This window comes from Rhincodon typus, chromosome 27 (assembly GCF_021869965.1).
Source record: "Rhincodon typus isolate 14 chromosome 27, sRhiTyp1.1, whole genome shotgun sequence".
NCBI lineage: Eukaryota > Metazoa > Chordata > Chondrichthyes > Orectolobiformes > Rhincodontidae > Rhincodon > Rhincodon typus.
In genome coordinates, this window is record NC_063358.1 from 16,251,847 (window position 1) to 16,267,428 (window position 15,582).

The window sequence follows — 15,582 nt, forward strand, 5'->3', positions numbered from 1 at the left end:
AAAATAGCAAAGGTTATTTTACAGATAGATAAAGATGGTATAGAGCTAGCTGATGCTGCAAACATTTGTGATCAAAATAGTATCTTTATTACAACAATGTGTCAATACAGAACTTCTAGTCATTCTTTCACCTGAGGCTTCAAACAACATGAAAAATTTCACTCTAGAAAAAGAAACCTGCAATAAAGCTATCCATGAGCAAAAACACCTAGGAATAGAAATACAGATTGCGTCAAAAGCCTGGTCTTGGGAATTGTTTATGGTCCCATTATATGAAAGTCTCATTGAGAACAGTTTTCTCCTGAGTTGGAAAAGGTTTATACAAATGACCTCAAAACCATTTGAGGAATAAATACTTTATTTGCTTTAAATCCGCTTATTATAATTTCAGTGTCTACCAAAAATAAAACAGCATTGTAACTTTTCAGCTTTTTGTCAGCTTGGATTGCTTTGATTGGTCAGTTTAAAGGGTGCCTCTATTGGTGTATTTATTCGGTGGGCACAAAAGTCTGGGGAACATGATAAATGTGACTGCCAATGGTTGGGGTGGGGGTAAGGGTGAGGGTGGGGGTGAGAGTGGGGATGGTTGGTGGAGAACAGAAGTTGTAGAAGGTAAGGGAAGCTCAACAATGAAGACACCCTTGCTGGAGAGAATGATTCTTTGAGAGATATGACATAAGTAATGGGAAGGTTGGAGATAGCATGGATGGCATGGAAGAAATCAGATGGCAATTTGAGGGAAGACAGAGCATTAGAGGGATGGAGACGAGAAATTGAAAGTAACTAAAGTTTGTCAAAATTACAGAGACAATTGTGTGTGGGGTAGGGGGCTAGGACATGGGAGAGTTTAGGCCCTATGATTATTGAACTTGATATCGAGTCTGGAGGGTTGCAGGGTCCCCAAGTATAAAATGAGGTGTTGTTCTTCCAGCTTGTGTTGAGCTTTGCTGGAACACTGCAACAAGCCAGAAGCAGAGATGTTGGCCAGGGAACAGGGTAGTGTGTTAAAGTAGCAGGCAATAGGTAGCTCAGGGTCATTTTTGCAAGCAGAACGTAGATGTTCTGTGCAGCTGTCACCCAGTCTATGCTTCATTTTCCCAATGTAGAGGAGACCACATTGTGAGCAGCGAATGCAGTAGACTAGATTCTGGAAAGTGCAGGTGAAGTGTCGCTTCACCAGGTAGGTATGTTTGGGCCCTTGGATACTGGGGAGGGAGGAGGTAAATGGGCAGGTGTTACAGCTGTACCGGTTTCAGGGGAAGGTGCCGTGGGGTTGCGGGGGATGGGGGCGGGGGCGGGGGTGGGGGGTGGAGGGGGGGGGGGGGGGGCGGGGGGTGGTGGAGGTCGTGGTGGTGGTGTTGGGGTAGAAGAAAGAGTGGACCAGAGTGTCCTAATTGAGGACGAAGGTGGACATTTTGGAGGCTCCCTTGTCGAAGTTGGCCTCATCTGAATATATGCAACGGAGATGGAGGAACTGAGAGAATGGGATGGAGTCTTTACAGGAAGCAGGGTGTGAGGTTGTATAGTCCAGTCCCTTTCGACCGAAGATTCTCCAGCACCATTGTTGACAGGGCCTTAACCAGGTCCAACCCATCTCCTGCACTTCCTCCCTAATCCCGCTCTTCCCTCTTGCAACAGCAATGGGGTTCCCCTTGTCCTTACCTACCATCCCACAAGCATCCACGTCTAGAAGATCATCAGATGCCATTTCCACCATCTCCAGTGAGATGCCACCACCAGACACATATTCCCCTCCCCTTCCTTGTCCGCCTTCTGCAGGGATCATTCCCTCCAGGACCCCATTCCCCTCCCTATTTTCTGCATATAAACCGATGTTTTCCCAGCAACCATCAGTTCTGAGGAAGGGTCACCACACCAGAAACGTTAACTGATTTTTTTCTTCACAGATGCTGCGAGACCTGCGGAGCTTTTCCAGCAACTTCTGTTTTTGTTCCTGATTTTCAGCATCCGCAGTTCTTTCAGGTTTTATCCAAAATTTAGGCTGCTTCTTTAGCAAAGCACCAAGGCAGTGCTGCACTGTTGGAGTTGGCATCATTTGGAAAAGGCGTTAAATTAAGGTCCTGACTAATATTTATTCCTCAACTAAAATTACTGAAGCACATTAACTGGTAATTCTTATGTTTGTGCCGGTGGGAACTTGCTGTGTATAAATTAGCTGCCATGTTTCCTACAATGGCAACCACACTTTCAAAGCACTTTGTTGGGTACAACACACTTAGGAGTTGTGAATAGTGCCACATACGCGCCAGTTTTTTTTTAATCTCTCGTTTTGTTCTACAAATGGTAAGTCTGTTATGGGGTTCCACAGTGGTGACATAATGCTGTAGAACAGAAATAGAGTAGGGCTGTGATAAAGTGTCCTTCCTTATGCAGGTCAGCTTCAGGACCACTCAGTGGTGCGGAAAGGTGCAGCCAAATAATGAAAACGAAACATGGGAAAAGTAAGGAGAAAAAATAAAGCATGCAAACGGGATTTGTGACATACCTGTGCACAGTACTTAGATTTTGCTAATGCTGAGATCAACTTGATAATGGGCTGAGACTGGGAGACCAGGGGTGAGACTGCGTAAATCAAACCAGTGAACTCCTTCTTGGGAGTTAAACCTGCAAACAAAATGTAACAACCGTGTCATTCTATCAGAAATAAGAAGCAGTGTATCAATGAACAATTCAATGAATTCCTGCAGGATTAGTCATGAAATATTCCAATTTCATTCATACCCTCATCCAAGTAGTAGAAAGGAAAATCTGCTGTGTGTGTTGAGTATTGCGGGAGCACAAACAATCCTCCAGGCAGTTTGTTCCACATGAGTTTATTCCGTGAAACATGTCTGAATATTCTATCTTTAATGATCTGAAAAGAAGCAATGAATTGGGTCAATCATCAACAGAATAGCTACCACAGCCAACATTTGATTTATTGAGTATTCGTGAATGGCTGGCTTCTTTCGCAGAAGTGTAAGGTGTAGGAGGCTACCATACAGTCCTCATTAATGCACTGACTGTCTCTCAGCGATTTAACTTCATATCGATCTCCTGTCTTTTCCCCATAACCCTGGACATTATGTAAGTAGAGACACTTATCTAGTACCCTCTTGAATGCCTCAATTAAACCTGAATCCACACTTCCAGGTAGTGGATTCCAGATCCTAAGATCACCCTTACGTGTTTTGCAAAACACTTTAAAACTACTCCTCCTGGTTCTCAATCCTTTCGTGAGTGGGAATAGTTTCTCACTATCCACTCTGTCCAGACCCCTCATGATTTTGAAAACATCTATCAAATGGTCTCTCAGCCTTCTTTCCAATGAAACCAGTGTCAACTTCTCCAATCTATCCTATAAAAAAAGAAATATTCTTGTAAACCCCTTAAAGACTCTCACCCAATATATTCTAATCTATCCTAAAATGTTATGCCCAGAACTGTACATAATTCTCCAGGTGAAGCCAAACAGCGTCATGTAAAAGTTCAGCTAACCTCCTTACTTTTAAACTCTTTGTCCCTATTAATGTAGCTTAGAATACTTTATGTTTTATTGACTGCTCTTTATAGCTGTTCTGCCATTTTGATAACTCAATCACACATACACCCAGGTCTCTCTGCTCCTGCACATTCTATTTTATACTGTCTCTCCATGTTCTTTCAACCAAAATATATCGTTTCATACTTCTCCACATTGAACATCATCTGCCACCCCATCAGTTTTTCAACATTTATGATATCCTACACTGTCGTCCTCACTTTACAATTTGGTCAATTTTTGTGTCATTTGCAAAATCTGAAATTTTCCCTCCGCACACCAAGATCTAGATCATTTATACATCAGAAAAAGCAACAGTCCCAATACTGAACCCTGGGGCATTCTGCTATAAACATTCCTCCAGCCCAAAGAATACTCATTGACCATTATTGTCTCCTAACAACCAGCCAGTTTTGTACACAATTGCTGCTGCCCCTTTCATTCTGTGGCCTAAAACGTTCTTCACAAGTCTGTCATGTAGCACTGTACTAATCCCCTTTTGGAAGTCCACGTATAGCACATAGTTAGCCTTGCCTTCATTAACCTCTTCAAGAAAATTCCAGCAAATTAGTTTTACCTCATTTTCCCTCCACAAATTCATACTAAATCATCCATATTTTTCCGTGGGGCTGTTTCTAGAAGATTCCCCACCACCCAAGTGGCTGGTCTGAAATTGCTCGGCTTGTATTTACAAAATTTTTTGAATGTTGGAGAAATATTTGCAATTCTCCAGATCCCCCAGCACCAGCCTCAAATCCAGGGAAGATTGAACAATTAACATCACTTTCTCAGCAATTTCTGCTTTCACTTCCTTCAATATCCTTGGATATATCTCATCCAGTTCCAGTGCTTTATCAATTTTGAGTACCAACAACTTAGCCAATACCTCCTCTATCAATTTTAAAACCTTCTAGTGACTGGTTTCCTTCTCAATTACCATGGCCTAGGCAGCATCTGCCTCATAAGTAAAGACAGAAGCAAAGTATTCATTCAACACCTCAGCAATGCCTCTTGCCTCCAGAGTAAATCCCATTTTTGGTCCTCAACTGGCTTGCTCCTCCTTTTTCCACCCTTTTACTAATCTTGATCTTTTACTAATCTTAATCTACTAATCTTAAAGAAGACTTTGAGATTTTTCTTTATGTCAGTTGCTAGTCTTAAGACCATAAGAAATAGGAACAGGAGGCAGCTGTTTGGCCCCCTTGAGCCGGCTCCATCATTCAAAAGGATCAAGGCTAATCCGACATTCCTCATGTCTACTTTCCTGCTGCTTACCTGTAACCCTTGATTCTCTAACTGATCAAAAATCTAATTCAAACTTAAATACACTCCGTTTTCAGAACCTCCAAAGACTCTCAACCCTCTGAAAGAAGAGATTCATCCTAATTTCAGTTCTAAATTTGTGCCCCTTTATTCTGAGACCAAGCCCTCTGTTACCAGACTCTCCCATGAGGGGAAATATTCTCACAACATTTACCCTGTAATTCCCTTTATATTTTTATTTGCTTCAATGAGATCCCCTGTCATTCTTTCCAATTCCAGTGAGTAGAATTCTAACCTCTTTAGCCTTTGCTCAAAAGCCAGTCTTTCCCTACCAGGGATTATCCTAATGAACCATCTCAGAACTGCCTCCAATGAAACAATGTCTTTCCTTAAATAAGGAGATCATAACTACTGCCAATACTCCAGATGTGATCTCACCGACACCTTGTACAGTTGCAGGAAGACTTTCCAAAGCTTACACTCCAGTAAGGGCCAAGATTCCATTAGCTTCCTGATTACATGACGTGTCCATGTGCCGGCTTTGTGCAGAAGTACCCAAAAGTCCCTTTGTGTTGTAACTTTCTGCACTATTTTTCCGTTTAAAGAATATTTTGTTCTTTTGCTCTGTCTTCCAAAATGAGCAAGTTTACATTTTCCCATGTTACACTCCATTTGGCAACATTTTGCCCAATTAGTTAACCTATCACCATCTTGCTATAAACTGTTTCTAACCCTCTCGCAATATGCCTTACCACCCATTTGTGTCATCTGCAAGTTTGGTTACAGTACATTTACTTCCTTCGTCGAACTCATTAATATAGATTGTTAACAGTTTCGGTACCAGCATTGATCCCTGTGGAACCTCATTGGTCACAGGTCACCAACCTGAAAAGGAGCCCCTTGCCCCAACTTCTTGTTTCCTACTCATGAGCCAATTCTCTATCCATGCCAATATAATATCTCCAACACCGTGGGCTCTTATAAGAGTTTGAGAGGTATATTGTCTAATGTCTTCTTAAGTCCAAATACAGCACATCTACTGGATCCCCTCCATCCAATCTGGTTCAGAATATCTTGAAAAACTCCTATCAATTAGTCAGATATGATTTCCCTTTCATGAAACCATGCTGATTCTGCTTGATTAGTTAATCATTATGACTTTCCAAATGTAATTTTTTCATAAGCCCTCTTTGCTTCTCCAATTTGTTTTTCAGCTTCATTCTAAACCTTCTGTAGTCAACATGGTCCTCAATTATATTTATTACCAAGCATATTTTTTCTTCTGTAGCTTCTTCCTATATTCTTTTTTGTCCAGTTTATCTTACCACTCTTTTGAGGGAATACACCTTGTCTGTGCCCAAATCATCTCTTCTGTGAAGATAGCCATTGCTCCGCTAGTTTTCCTGCCAACCTTTAGCTCCAGTCTATCATGCCACCTCTTGCCCCATTGAAATCATCTCTCCACCAATCAATTATTCTTTTTTCTGGATTGATCGATGTTACTTACACCATCATCCTAAATTTTATGTTAAACATTTCCTGTCCCCTAAACATTGTCAAACTGACATTTGCCCTACCTCATTCTCAAGAACCAGGTCTAGCAGTACCTCTTTTCCTATTGAACTGGACACAGAATGCAGTAGGAAATTCTTTCTGCCATCTATCTAGGAATTCCTGCACCTCACTATCCCCTACACTACTTGTATCCCATTCTCTATACAAGGTAATTAAAATCCATCATTATTACTCTACGATTTTTGCATCACTAAGTTCCTTCTAGAATATTTCTCTACATCCTTTCCACTCATTGGGGTTATATAATTTACACAGTATAATTCACCCTTTTTATTCCTTAGCTTTAGCCAAACTGATTCTGTCCATGAATCCTCTGATATACCTCCATCTCCAGTACTGTAATGGTTTCCTGAATCTAAAAGCATTGGTCCCCTCCTTATTTTCCTTTTCAATGGTTTTCTGAACACCTTGTATCCAGGAATATTAAACACCCAGATCTGTGTTTCCTTGAGCCAGGTCTTCATTATTACCACAACTTCACAATCCCAAATGGCAAACTGTGCTCGTAACTCCTCAATCTTATCAACTATACTCCATGCATTCACATACACGCTGTGTAACCCTGATTTACACTTCATTACTTTCTCCCTTACTCCGACTCCACCTTTTAATTTGTTATTCTCTATTGTAGTGCTATCTGTGTCTCCCAGTATTTTGTGAACCCTGGTAATACTCCCTAATATTCATTCCTGTTTCCCAAATTTCCTGTCAAGTGAGTTTAATGCTTGACCCATCAAACCTTTATTGGTTGACTTTCCCTCTGTCTTTTCCATTACACTAAGATTTGGAGGCAGAGCCCTTCCTCATACCAAGAATGTGTTGAGTTGGAACCTGATGGTAGGAGAAGATGGGGGATAAGTTCTGGGTGCTCGGGTTTAACTTACGCACCTCTTTCTTGAGGCCTGAATTTCCATGGTATTCCATTAGAGGTGACAAAAGTCTTCATTCTCTCACTCAACTGTGAAGTTCTACATGCTCTAACTCTCTCCTGGAAGTCATGGCCCCACTGACACAAAATCGCCCGCCATTTAATGTGGAGTTGGAAAACTTGAGCTCATCGATAACTCTCCTGTTCACAGCCTGACTTACACCAATTGTTGTTTATCCATCACCTGTGCTTGTAGACCAACATTGGCACCTGATCCAGCATTCTTGTTTGTAAGTCCCTTCATTGTATGGCCACTCCTTCTGAGTAACATTGATCTTTGTGACCTTCCAAGATCGTTGCACTCCTCCAATTCTGGCCTCTATGCACCTCAGATTTCCTTTGCTCTTGGATATCTGCAGTAACGACCTCAAGATCACGTTATTTTTGCTTTCCCAGCCCAAGTCCCTTGAGTCTAATTGTAATCCATCAACCTGTCTTTCACATAATTTAATAGGAATTTCGATGCAGAAATTTTAATGGTTGATGGCATAGGTAGAAAAGAATTAAATTCAGAAGCCATTGCTTTGCAATATAAATGTTTTATCTGGCAAATGCATACAGTTGAAATAAGTGCAAATACAGTCCTGTGTAGCTGCGTTGGATAATTGTTAAAACATTGCACAGAAGCCAAACACTTTCTATTTTAATCTCAAGTTTCTCAAAGTAATGGGGTGACATGAACGAACTTCAATACTCTTGTCACCTGTTGACCTTTTCCTAAACTCTATAATCAGTGCACTAGTTAAACATTTCATTAATCCCATTGACGAGAGCTAGTCAAAGTGGTGTCTTCATCAGCTGAGCAACCAGGCAGAAACAGGAATTTTACTGTGCACATAATAAATGGATTTGGGAGGCCACCTCAGTCAATTCCATGGTACATTGAGTTTAGAATTAAATCTATTCAGCACCAATTCACAGATTGAGAATAATGATTGTGAATGTATTGTGGCAAGTGCAACAACTAATTGATTAATTGACCGTTGATCAACTCAGGGAGTCAGGTTTCTTTGCAGAAAAGCCACTGTTGTCAGTGATCTTTCCCCTCCCTCCTAATTTGGCTATGCTTCATTAAACTCTCACTGCCATCACTGTGCTGCAGAGATGTGCGTACGTGGGTGTGTATATGCAGGTAGTAGGTACATATGTTATGTGTTCCAGTGCTGTGGTACATATGTTTATGTATGTATGAGGACATTAGCGATGTGTGTGGGGTATGCATGTGTGCGGGATCAGACGTCTGTGTAAACGATGTGGGTGATTATTGGAGTGGAATGAGTTTACGTGGAGATGGACCTGTGTCGGATGTTAGGGTACATCTTTGGTCGAATGGGTGGGTGTACACACATGTAACAGTAATAGGCATTTATTAACAAACATTTATTCACCTAGGAAGGAATACAAAAAAACAGTTGAAAGAGTTATAGGTACTCAGCTGAGAGCTGTCCTTGATTCAGTAGACACATACACTTCTCAGGATGGATGAGAGAGTTCAGGAGCAGCATTGCATCCTGTGCTCAAATAGCTTACTGATACTTATGCATGAAGCATGACCAACTGGTTGAGGTTGAGCAGAATGGCTGGAGCCAATGGCTCTTTAATGCTACATTCCAGTCTGACCTCCTATCCTATTCCAATAAAATTCAAAGGAGCAGCATCTCTTCTGTCACTGAAGCACTTTACAGCTGTCTAACGTCTGTATCAGATTTGATAATCTCAAATCTCAACTATTGCTCAGGTTTCTGTATTTTTGGGTGGGGAGCAGGGGAGAGAAGAGAGAGATAGCAGTCAGCCGATCATGTCTGTGCCAATAATTTCAAAGAGCTGACAAGTTAGTCCCACTCTCCAATAAATGCCCAAGTGCTTTGCTTTAATTTTTGGTGGAGCCATGTCCCACTATGGGACTAAGAGAAGGCAGGCAGGAAAGCACTTGTATTTAAGGAATTCAATTAGTTTCCTTAATAGGCTTAAGTTGTGAGTGCAATTGTTGTTGCAGTCTGGAGAGTAACAGCCGTGATGACAGGATGCTGCAAGGGGAGTAGGCATAATGTTTTCAATTCCATTCTCCAAGCGTTTCATTTAATTCATCTCAGGTTATGGATTTCTCTCCTACACCTGGTATCTGCTGCCCATTTGTGGTTGTCCCAAGTGTGGTATGGTGGCTGAGTGGTTAGCACTGCTGCCTCACATCACTAGGGACCCAGATTCGAATCCACCCTCAGGTGACTGTCTGCATTGAGTTTGCACATTCTCCCCGTGTCAGCATGGGTTTCTTCCGGACGCTCTGATTTCCTCTCACAGTCCAAAGGTGTGCAGGTTTGATGGATTAGCCATGAGCAACGCAGGGTCCAGGGATAGGATAAGGGGGACTAGAGTGGGTAAGGACGCCAGGTTTTCTTTCACTTATACAGCACTGAGTTTCATCATCACTTTTTCAAACAGTGAATTCAGATGCTTAAAGTGCCACGAGATTTGAATTCATGCTATCATACCACAGAGAGCCTGGTCAGCTAATGTTAGCGGCTTATTCAATCATGAGAGCCATCACAGTGAAGCTCAATCTGCACTTAATCAATGGATCAGATTTTAAGGTCATCAGCAAAGGAACAGTATTATCAATGCATTTTACAGCTACCCAAAGGTGTTTTGTAGGCTATCAGACAGCAACTTCCTGTAGTTGTTGGAGATCTTTTTCTGTACAATGTCCTCTGCAGTGGAACTGTGGTAGCAAGGGGAGCACCAACAGGTCATTTATGAACATACAAAATATGTGCAGGAGTAGACCATTTTGTCCCTTAAGCCTGTTTCACATTCAATAAGATCTGTTTGTGTTTCAAATTCCACATTCCCATCCATCCCCAATAACCTTTGATTCATTGTCCAACAAGGATCTATGCATCTTTTTCTTCAAAATATTTTAAGTACCCACTTCCACTGTATCCTGACATCTCTTCAAGCAATCTGATTGTGATTTTGTCAATGATACAGGCTTAGCCTAAACCATGAGGAGTACTTTAGAAAATTAAAATAAGGGCAAAATCACAAGAAGAAAAATAAAAGAAAGAGAGGAAAAGTAGGATTTAAATTTAATTTTTTTTTCCAATTGCTAAAAAAGATCAAATCTTGAGGGAATGAAACTCCACCACTGTAAAATTAAGCATTCAGTGTTAGAGAAATCGTTGACAGAAATGATGACTTATCAACCATTAAAAATTCACTTGTACTTTAATGCACCAGCCTTTTTCCAGGGGTATTTAATGGCTATTGACTGAAACTTCTTGCCCCTCATGTATTTAATGCAGAGTCTCTTGGCAGGATACAGGTAGAGAGAGATGTAAATCAGACTGATTTCCTTGTTTAACTGACCATGTAGATGCAGAAAGTTGCAGAAAACAACAGGTTGGACTCCGTGTCAATCCTATTCTAAGGTCAGTTCATCACCTCCCTTCAAAGGGTGCACAGCAAAATTAACTAAAACAAATGCAGCGAATGCTGGAGAAATTCAGTGGGTCTGGCGGCATCCGTGGAGAGAGAAACAGAATTAACGTTCGAGTCTTGTACGACTTCTTCAGAACTGAAAGGTGTTGGAAAATAGCTTATTTACTTTTGGCACAGGCAGAGGAGGAGCAAGAGGGCAGATGGTAGAGAGGCCCACTGGACAAGACAAAGGGGTTATTAATAGTGGAGAAAGAGAAAAAGAGATGTAAAAACAGAATAAATTAAGGTGCAAAAGGAAAAGAAATAATCCGTGCTACTTAGTGCAAAATAAATAAGGTGCAAACACTATACAGTTATAGGGAAAGGGGTGGCTGAAGAGGAGAAAATAAGAAAGATGGAAAGGATATATAAAACAGTCAGTTTTTGAAGAAATTGAATTCAGTGTTGAGATCTCAAGGCTGCAGTGCACCTAAAATTGGGATTGCTGCTTGTTCTTACATTGTACTTGATTGGAACACTGCAGCAGGTCCAGGTCAGAAATGTAAACATGACAGCAAGTAGGCTTATTGAAATTGCAAGCAACTGGGGGACTGGGGTCATTCCTACAAACAGAAATGTTCCATAAAACGGTCACTCAATCTACGTTTTGTTTTGCCAAAGTAAAGGAGATAGCTAATGTGAGCAGTAAATGTAATTGAAAGAAGTACAAGCGAAACACTGCTTCACCTGAAGGTGCGTTTGAGGCCTTGGACAGGGAGGAAGTGATGGGCAAATGTTACACTTTCTGCGATTACACAGCAAGGTGCCATAATGGAGTGAGGGTGCGTTAGGAGCGATGGAGTAGAAGGCTAGGGCATCACAGAGGGAATGGTTCCTGCGTAAGACGGGGGGGGGGGGGGGGGGGGGGGGGGGGGGGGAGGAACATGTATTTGGTGGTGGCATCCTGCTGGAGGTGGCACAAATGGCAAAGGATGATCCTTTGAATTTGAAGACTAGTGGAGTGGAAAGTAAGAACAAGTAGAACTCTATTGTTGTTGTGGGAAGGAGTGGAAGGTTGAGGGCAGAAGTGTCGGAGATGGGTCAGACACTGCCCTGCCAATTACAGCAGGGGATAATCCTTGGTGGAGGAAAAGGACAGTCATATTGGAGGCAGCCTAGTGGAAGGGGCCATCATACGAACGGATGTGACAGAGTCAGGGAAACAGTGGGAATGGAATGGAATGGAATCCTTACAAGAAGCAGGGTCTGAGGACGTGTAGTCAAGGTAACGGGGGGAACTGTGGTAATTGAACCATGTACAGCATGAGAATAAGTGGCTCATTTCCTTTATCTGACCAACTCCCAGTCCACCAGATTAGGGTTTTGAGACAGATAGTGACATCTCAACTGTTTCTCTGGTTGAGATCTTATTCATCAGCTTCACATTTATGACTTAAAATTACCCCGAGAGATTTTCCTTTTCAATATGCAATATACACATATCTATTTCAAAACATGTGATTTTTGAAAGGCCTGTATTTTCCATTTTCTTTTCTGAGGTACCAAATGTTAAATAGAAAAAGATTAGGCTCCCTTCTTCACACTATGCTGCAATGCATCTAAAGTGCAATCTGATGACAAATATCATGTTCTACCTCCTGATGTCACGTTACATTACCTATTACGCAGTCTCACTATCTCCATTATCTTGCTCCAAGCTCTAGGTTAATTTACTGCATCTTCCTCAGAAACATGTGATGGGATTATGTAACACTAACGAATTAAGCACTTTCTGAGGCCCTAGTTATACAGCATATTACTTTCATGTAGAGGAATTATCTTCTCAGTGGCTAACATAATTTTTTCCCCCAAAGACTGTCACTTCAAGGTCCTTGAAAAACAAATAGTGAATTATGATACACAAAGAATATTAAAACTGCAAACTGGAAACATTATTTAGCTCACCAATGTTAATATAGCAAGTAGTTAACCAAGTGATTAGGTTATATCTATCTTAACTAATCAATTAAAGGAGGAATAGGGCCCTCTAGTGGTACAGTGGTAGCATCTCTACCCCGGACAGAAGGGCTCAGGTTCAAGTCCCACATGCTCTAGAGGTGTGTCGTGACATCTCTCAACAGTTTCATTAGGAAAATGCGTTAAATAATAATTAAAAATATATAAAAAGGGAATGGGTGGTGCTGGTGTGAGAAAGTAGACGGAAGACTGAGTAGTACCCCGACTGTCCTCGGACAGAGAGCACGCAGTGTCCATCAATATTCTCGATTCCTTTAGAGAGAAATGCGCACTGCAGGGAATACAGTCTATTATTTCTTCTTCCAATTCCATTTTCATTTAGTCCCACTGCTCTCTCCCTACCCCCATCCCACTCACTCTTTTATGTTAGTATTGCCCTTAACAGGCTTTGCTTACAAATATTCAATTGGCCACATGGGTGTTTTCCTGGTGGTGGAAAGAAAAAGAGAAAATGGGAGGAAAAAATCCCTATTCACAAAGGTGTCTTCATGAAAAAAAGTAAGACGGAGTAGTTAATAAAGTCTATTCACAAAGATTCCTTGTTTCCGTCTGATTAGCTGGCTTGGATCCATTTTGACAACCAAACCTCCCATGTACATTCTATGCCAATATGGACCCATCCAAAGGTTAAGTATAATCTATCCTACCCTGCCCCCTCAGTCTACTTCCACGGCCCAGAAACAATCAATATAATGGCAGACTCTATCCCTCTTACTTAAATTCTTCCACTTTTTAAAGATAATCAAGCGCAACTCTATATTTACCTTTTCCTCAAGCCTCTATTATTTAGCTTTGTTTGTTGCTTCAGAGTAGTTGGATACCTTAACCTTGTATCTTACCAATCACAACTTCCTATCATTAAGTTACTAGCTGCCAAGCTGCTTCGCTAATAGGTACGGTACTGCGGTTTGTGCTACCTGTTGGCTAATCTCCCTGCCCAAGACTATCCTTGATTCTCATCTCAACTGGCCTGGTATTTGATCATCTTAGACCAGCCTCTGAGGGTTCCTGTGGCACAGCAGTAGTGTCCCCACCTCTGAACTAGGTCACCCAGGTTTACATCCCACTGCTCCAAAGGTTCATAATCACATCTCTGAACAGGTTGATTAGAAAATATCTGGACCAGCCACCTGGGACTTGGCACCCACTGTTTTGCATTAAAAAGATAGGCTAGATCTCACAATCATGAATAGCTTTCAACTTCTTGCATCACCCTGAATCATGTCCCCTTTCTACTGTAGTCTTCCCAATGATGACTAATCAACAACAACTTATACAGCAATGTGAACACAGTAAAATCTTCCAAGATGCCACGAATGAGCATTTTCAAAAAGAATTTGACCTGAAGCCACTCAACAAGATATTAGAGTAGAGAAACAAGAGCTTTGGTAAAAAAATAGATTTGAAGGAACATCTCAGAGGAGAACAGCATGGGAGAGGTGAAGTGGTTTCGGAAGGGAATCCAGAGCTTTGAGCCAAGGTAGCTGAGGGCACAGCCAACAATGGTGAAATGCTGAAAATTGAGACTTACAAGGACAAAATTGAAGGAGGGGTCCGAAGAGCTCTACGGCTAGGAGAGGTTACAAAAAGAGAGTTGAAGCCATTGAGGAATCCTAAAACAAGGTTGGGAACTTTAATACCAATAAATCACCATGCCTCATGACAATGTAGATCAGTGATGAAGGGACTCGGTGCGAGTTAGGATATGAGCAGCAGTGTTTCGGATGAGATGAGCCTTACATGGGGCGCGAGACAGAAGCTAATCAGGAGAACATTGGAATAATTGAGCTGAGAGATTACAAAGTAGTGGATGAGGGTTTATCCAGTAGGTGAGGTAATGGACTAGAAGTCAACGGTCTTGGTGATGTTGAGGATATTGTTATGATAAGCAGTAAACATTAACTGTCAATAATCAACTCACACATCTCATTTTAATCTCCATGATCTTTATGGACTAAACTGAAAGGGGACAAATAATGACTTAAAATAGCTGCTGCTATCACCTGAATATAAACTGAGGCAAGTCCAAGGAACCCATATAGAATATAAGAAAACACCTGCATTGCAATTACCATCCCATTCAAAGAAAGGGACCAAACAACTAAATCAGAATCAAGAATTCTGCATGCTGCTTAATTTATACTCGCCTGACAAGTTCTCATATTGGGAAGTGAAAGGTTGCCTGTGGAATACTCAGTTTGCAAAGACAATAAGCTAGACTCGAGAATATACAATCAAGCGATAATTTAGCAGCTTTCTGGGCAGAACGGAGAGGGCAGGAAAAGTGGATTCCTATCAACACAGGCTGGAAGGCTTGCTGTCTCTCTGTTCTTCTGTGCCTCAGTTTCTCTCTCACATGAAACACATAGTGAAAAAGCAATATGGGAAAAAAAAAACACAGAACTCCAGGATTCTGCAAATTTCACCAGCGTTGGGGAAACAAGACCACCACTGAAAAGCCATGGACTCTGGTTTCTCTTTCACAACTCAAAGATTTAAGAACTGTGTGTTGTTTATTCTTCCCGTTTTTACTAGAAACCCATCCCACATGTTTTTTTTTTAAAACTTATTATCTGCTTAAAGTTTTGTCAAAGATCTGTGGCTCGGGTTGTGGATGAGGTCGTTGACTTGCTCACCGAGCTGGCTTGTTTTTGTTCAGACGTTTCATCACCATGCTAGGTGACATCATCAGTGGAGCCTCCGACAAAGTGATGTTATTCTACTTCGCTTGGAATTTATACTGTCTGGTCCATTATGGCAAGTACTGTCATTTCCGGTTTTGATCTGCCTGGGTTTGTATATGGGGTCCAATTCTATGTGT

General features: G+C 41.4%; 1 protein-coding gene across 1 annotated transcript in view; it reads right to left on the minus strand.

The window, feature by feature from the left end:
* LOC109932300 (exostosin-1-like) overlaps positions 1 to 15,582 on the minus strand; it is a 229,096-nt gene that overhangs the window by 36,415 nt on the left and 177,099 nt on the right. Inside the window, exons 5-6 of the mRNA XM_048613270.1 lie at positions 2,743 to 2,875; positions 2,507 to 2,625 (exon numbers count right to left, since the gene is read on the minus strand). Coding sequence (XP_048469227.1) covers positions 2,507 to 2,625; positions 2,743 to 2,875 — 252 coding nt within the window. The remainder of the gene's footprint in view (positions 1 to 2,506; positions 2,626 to 2,742; positions 2,876 to 15,582) is intronic.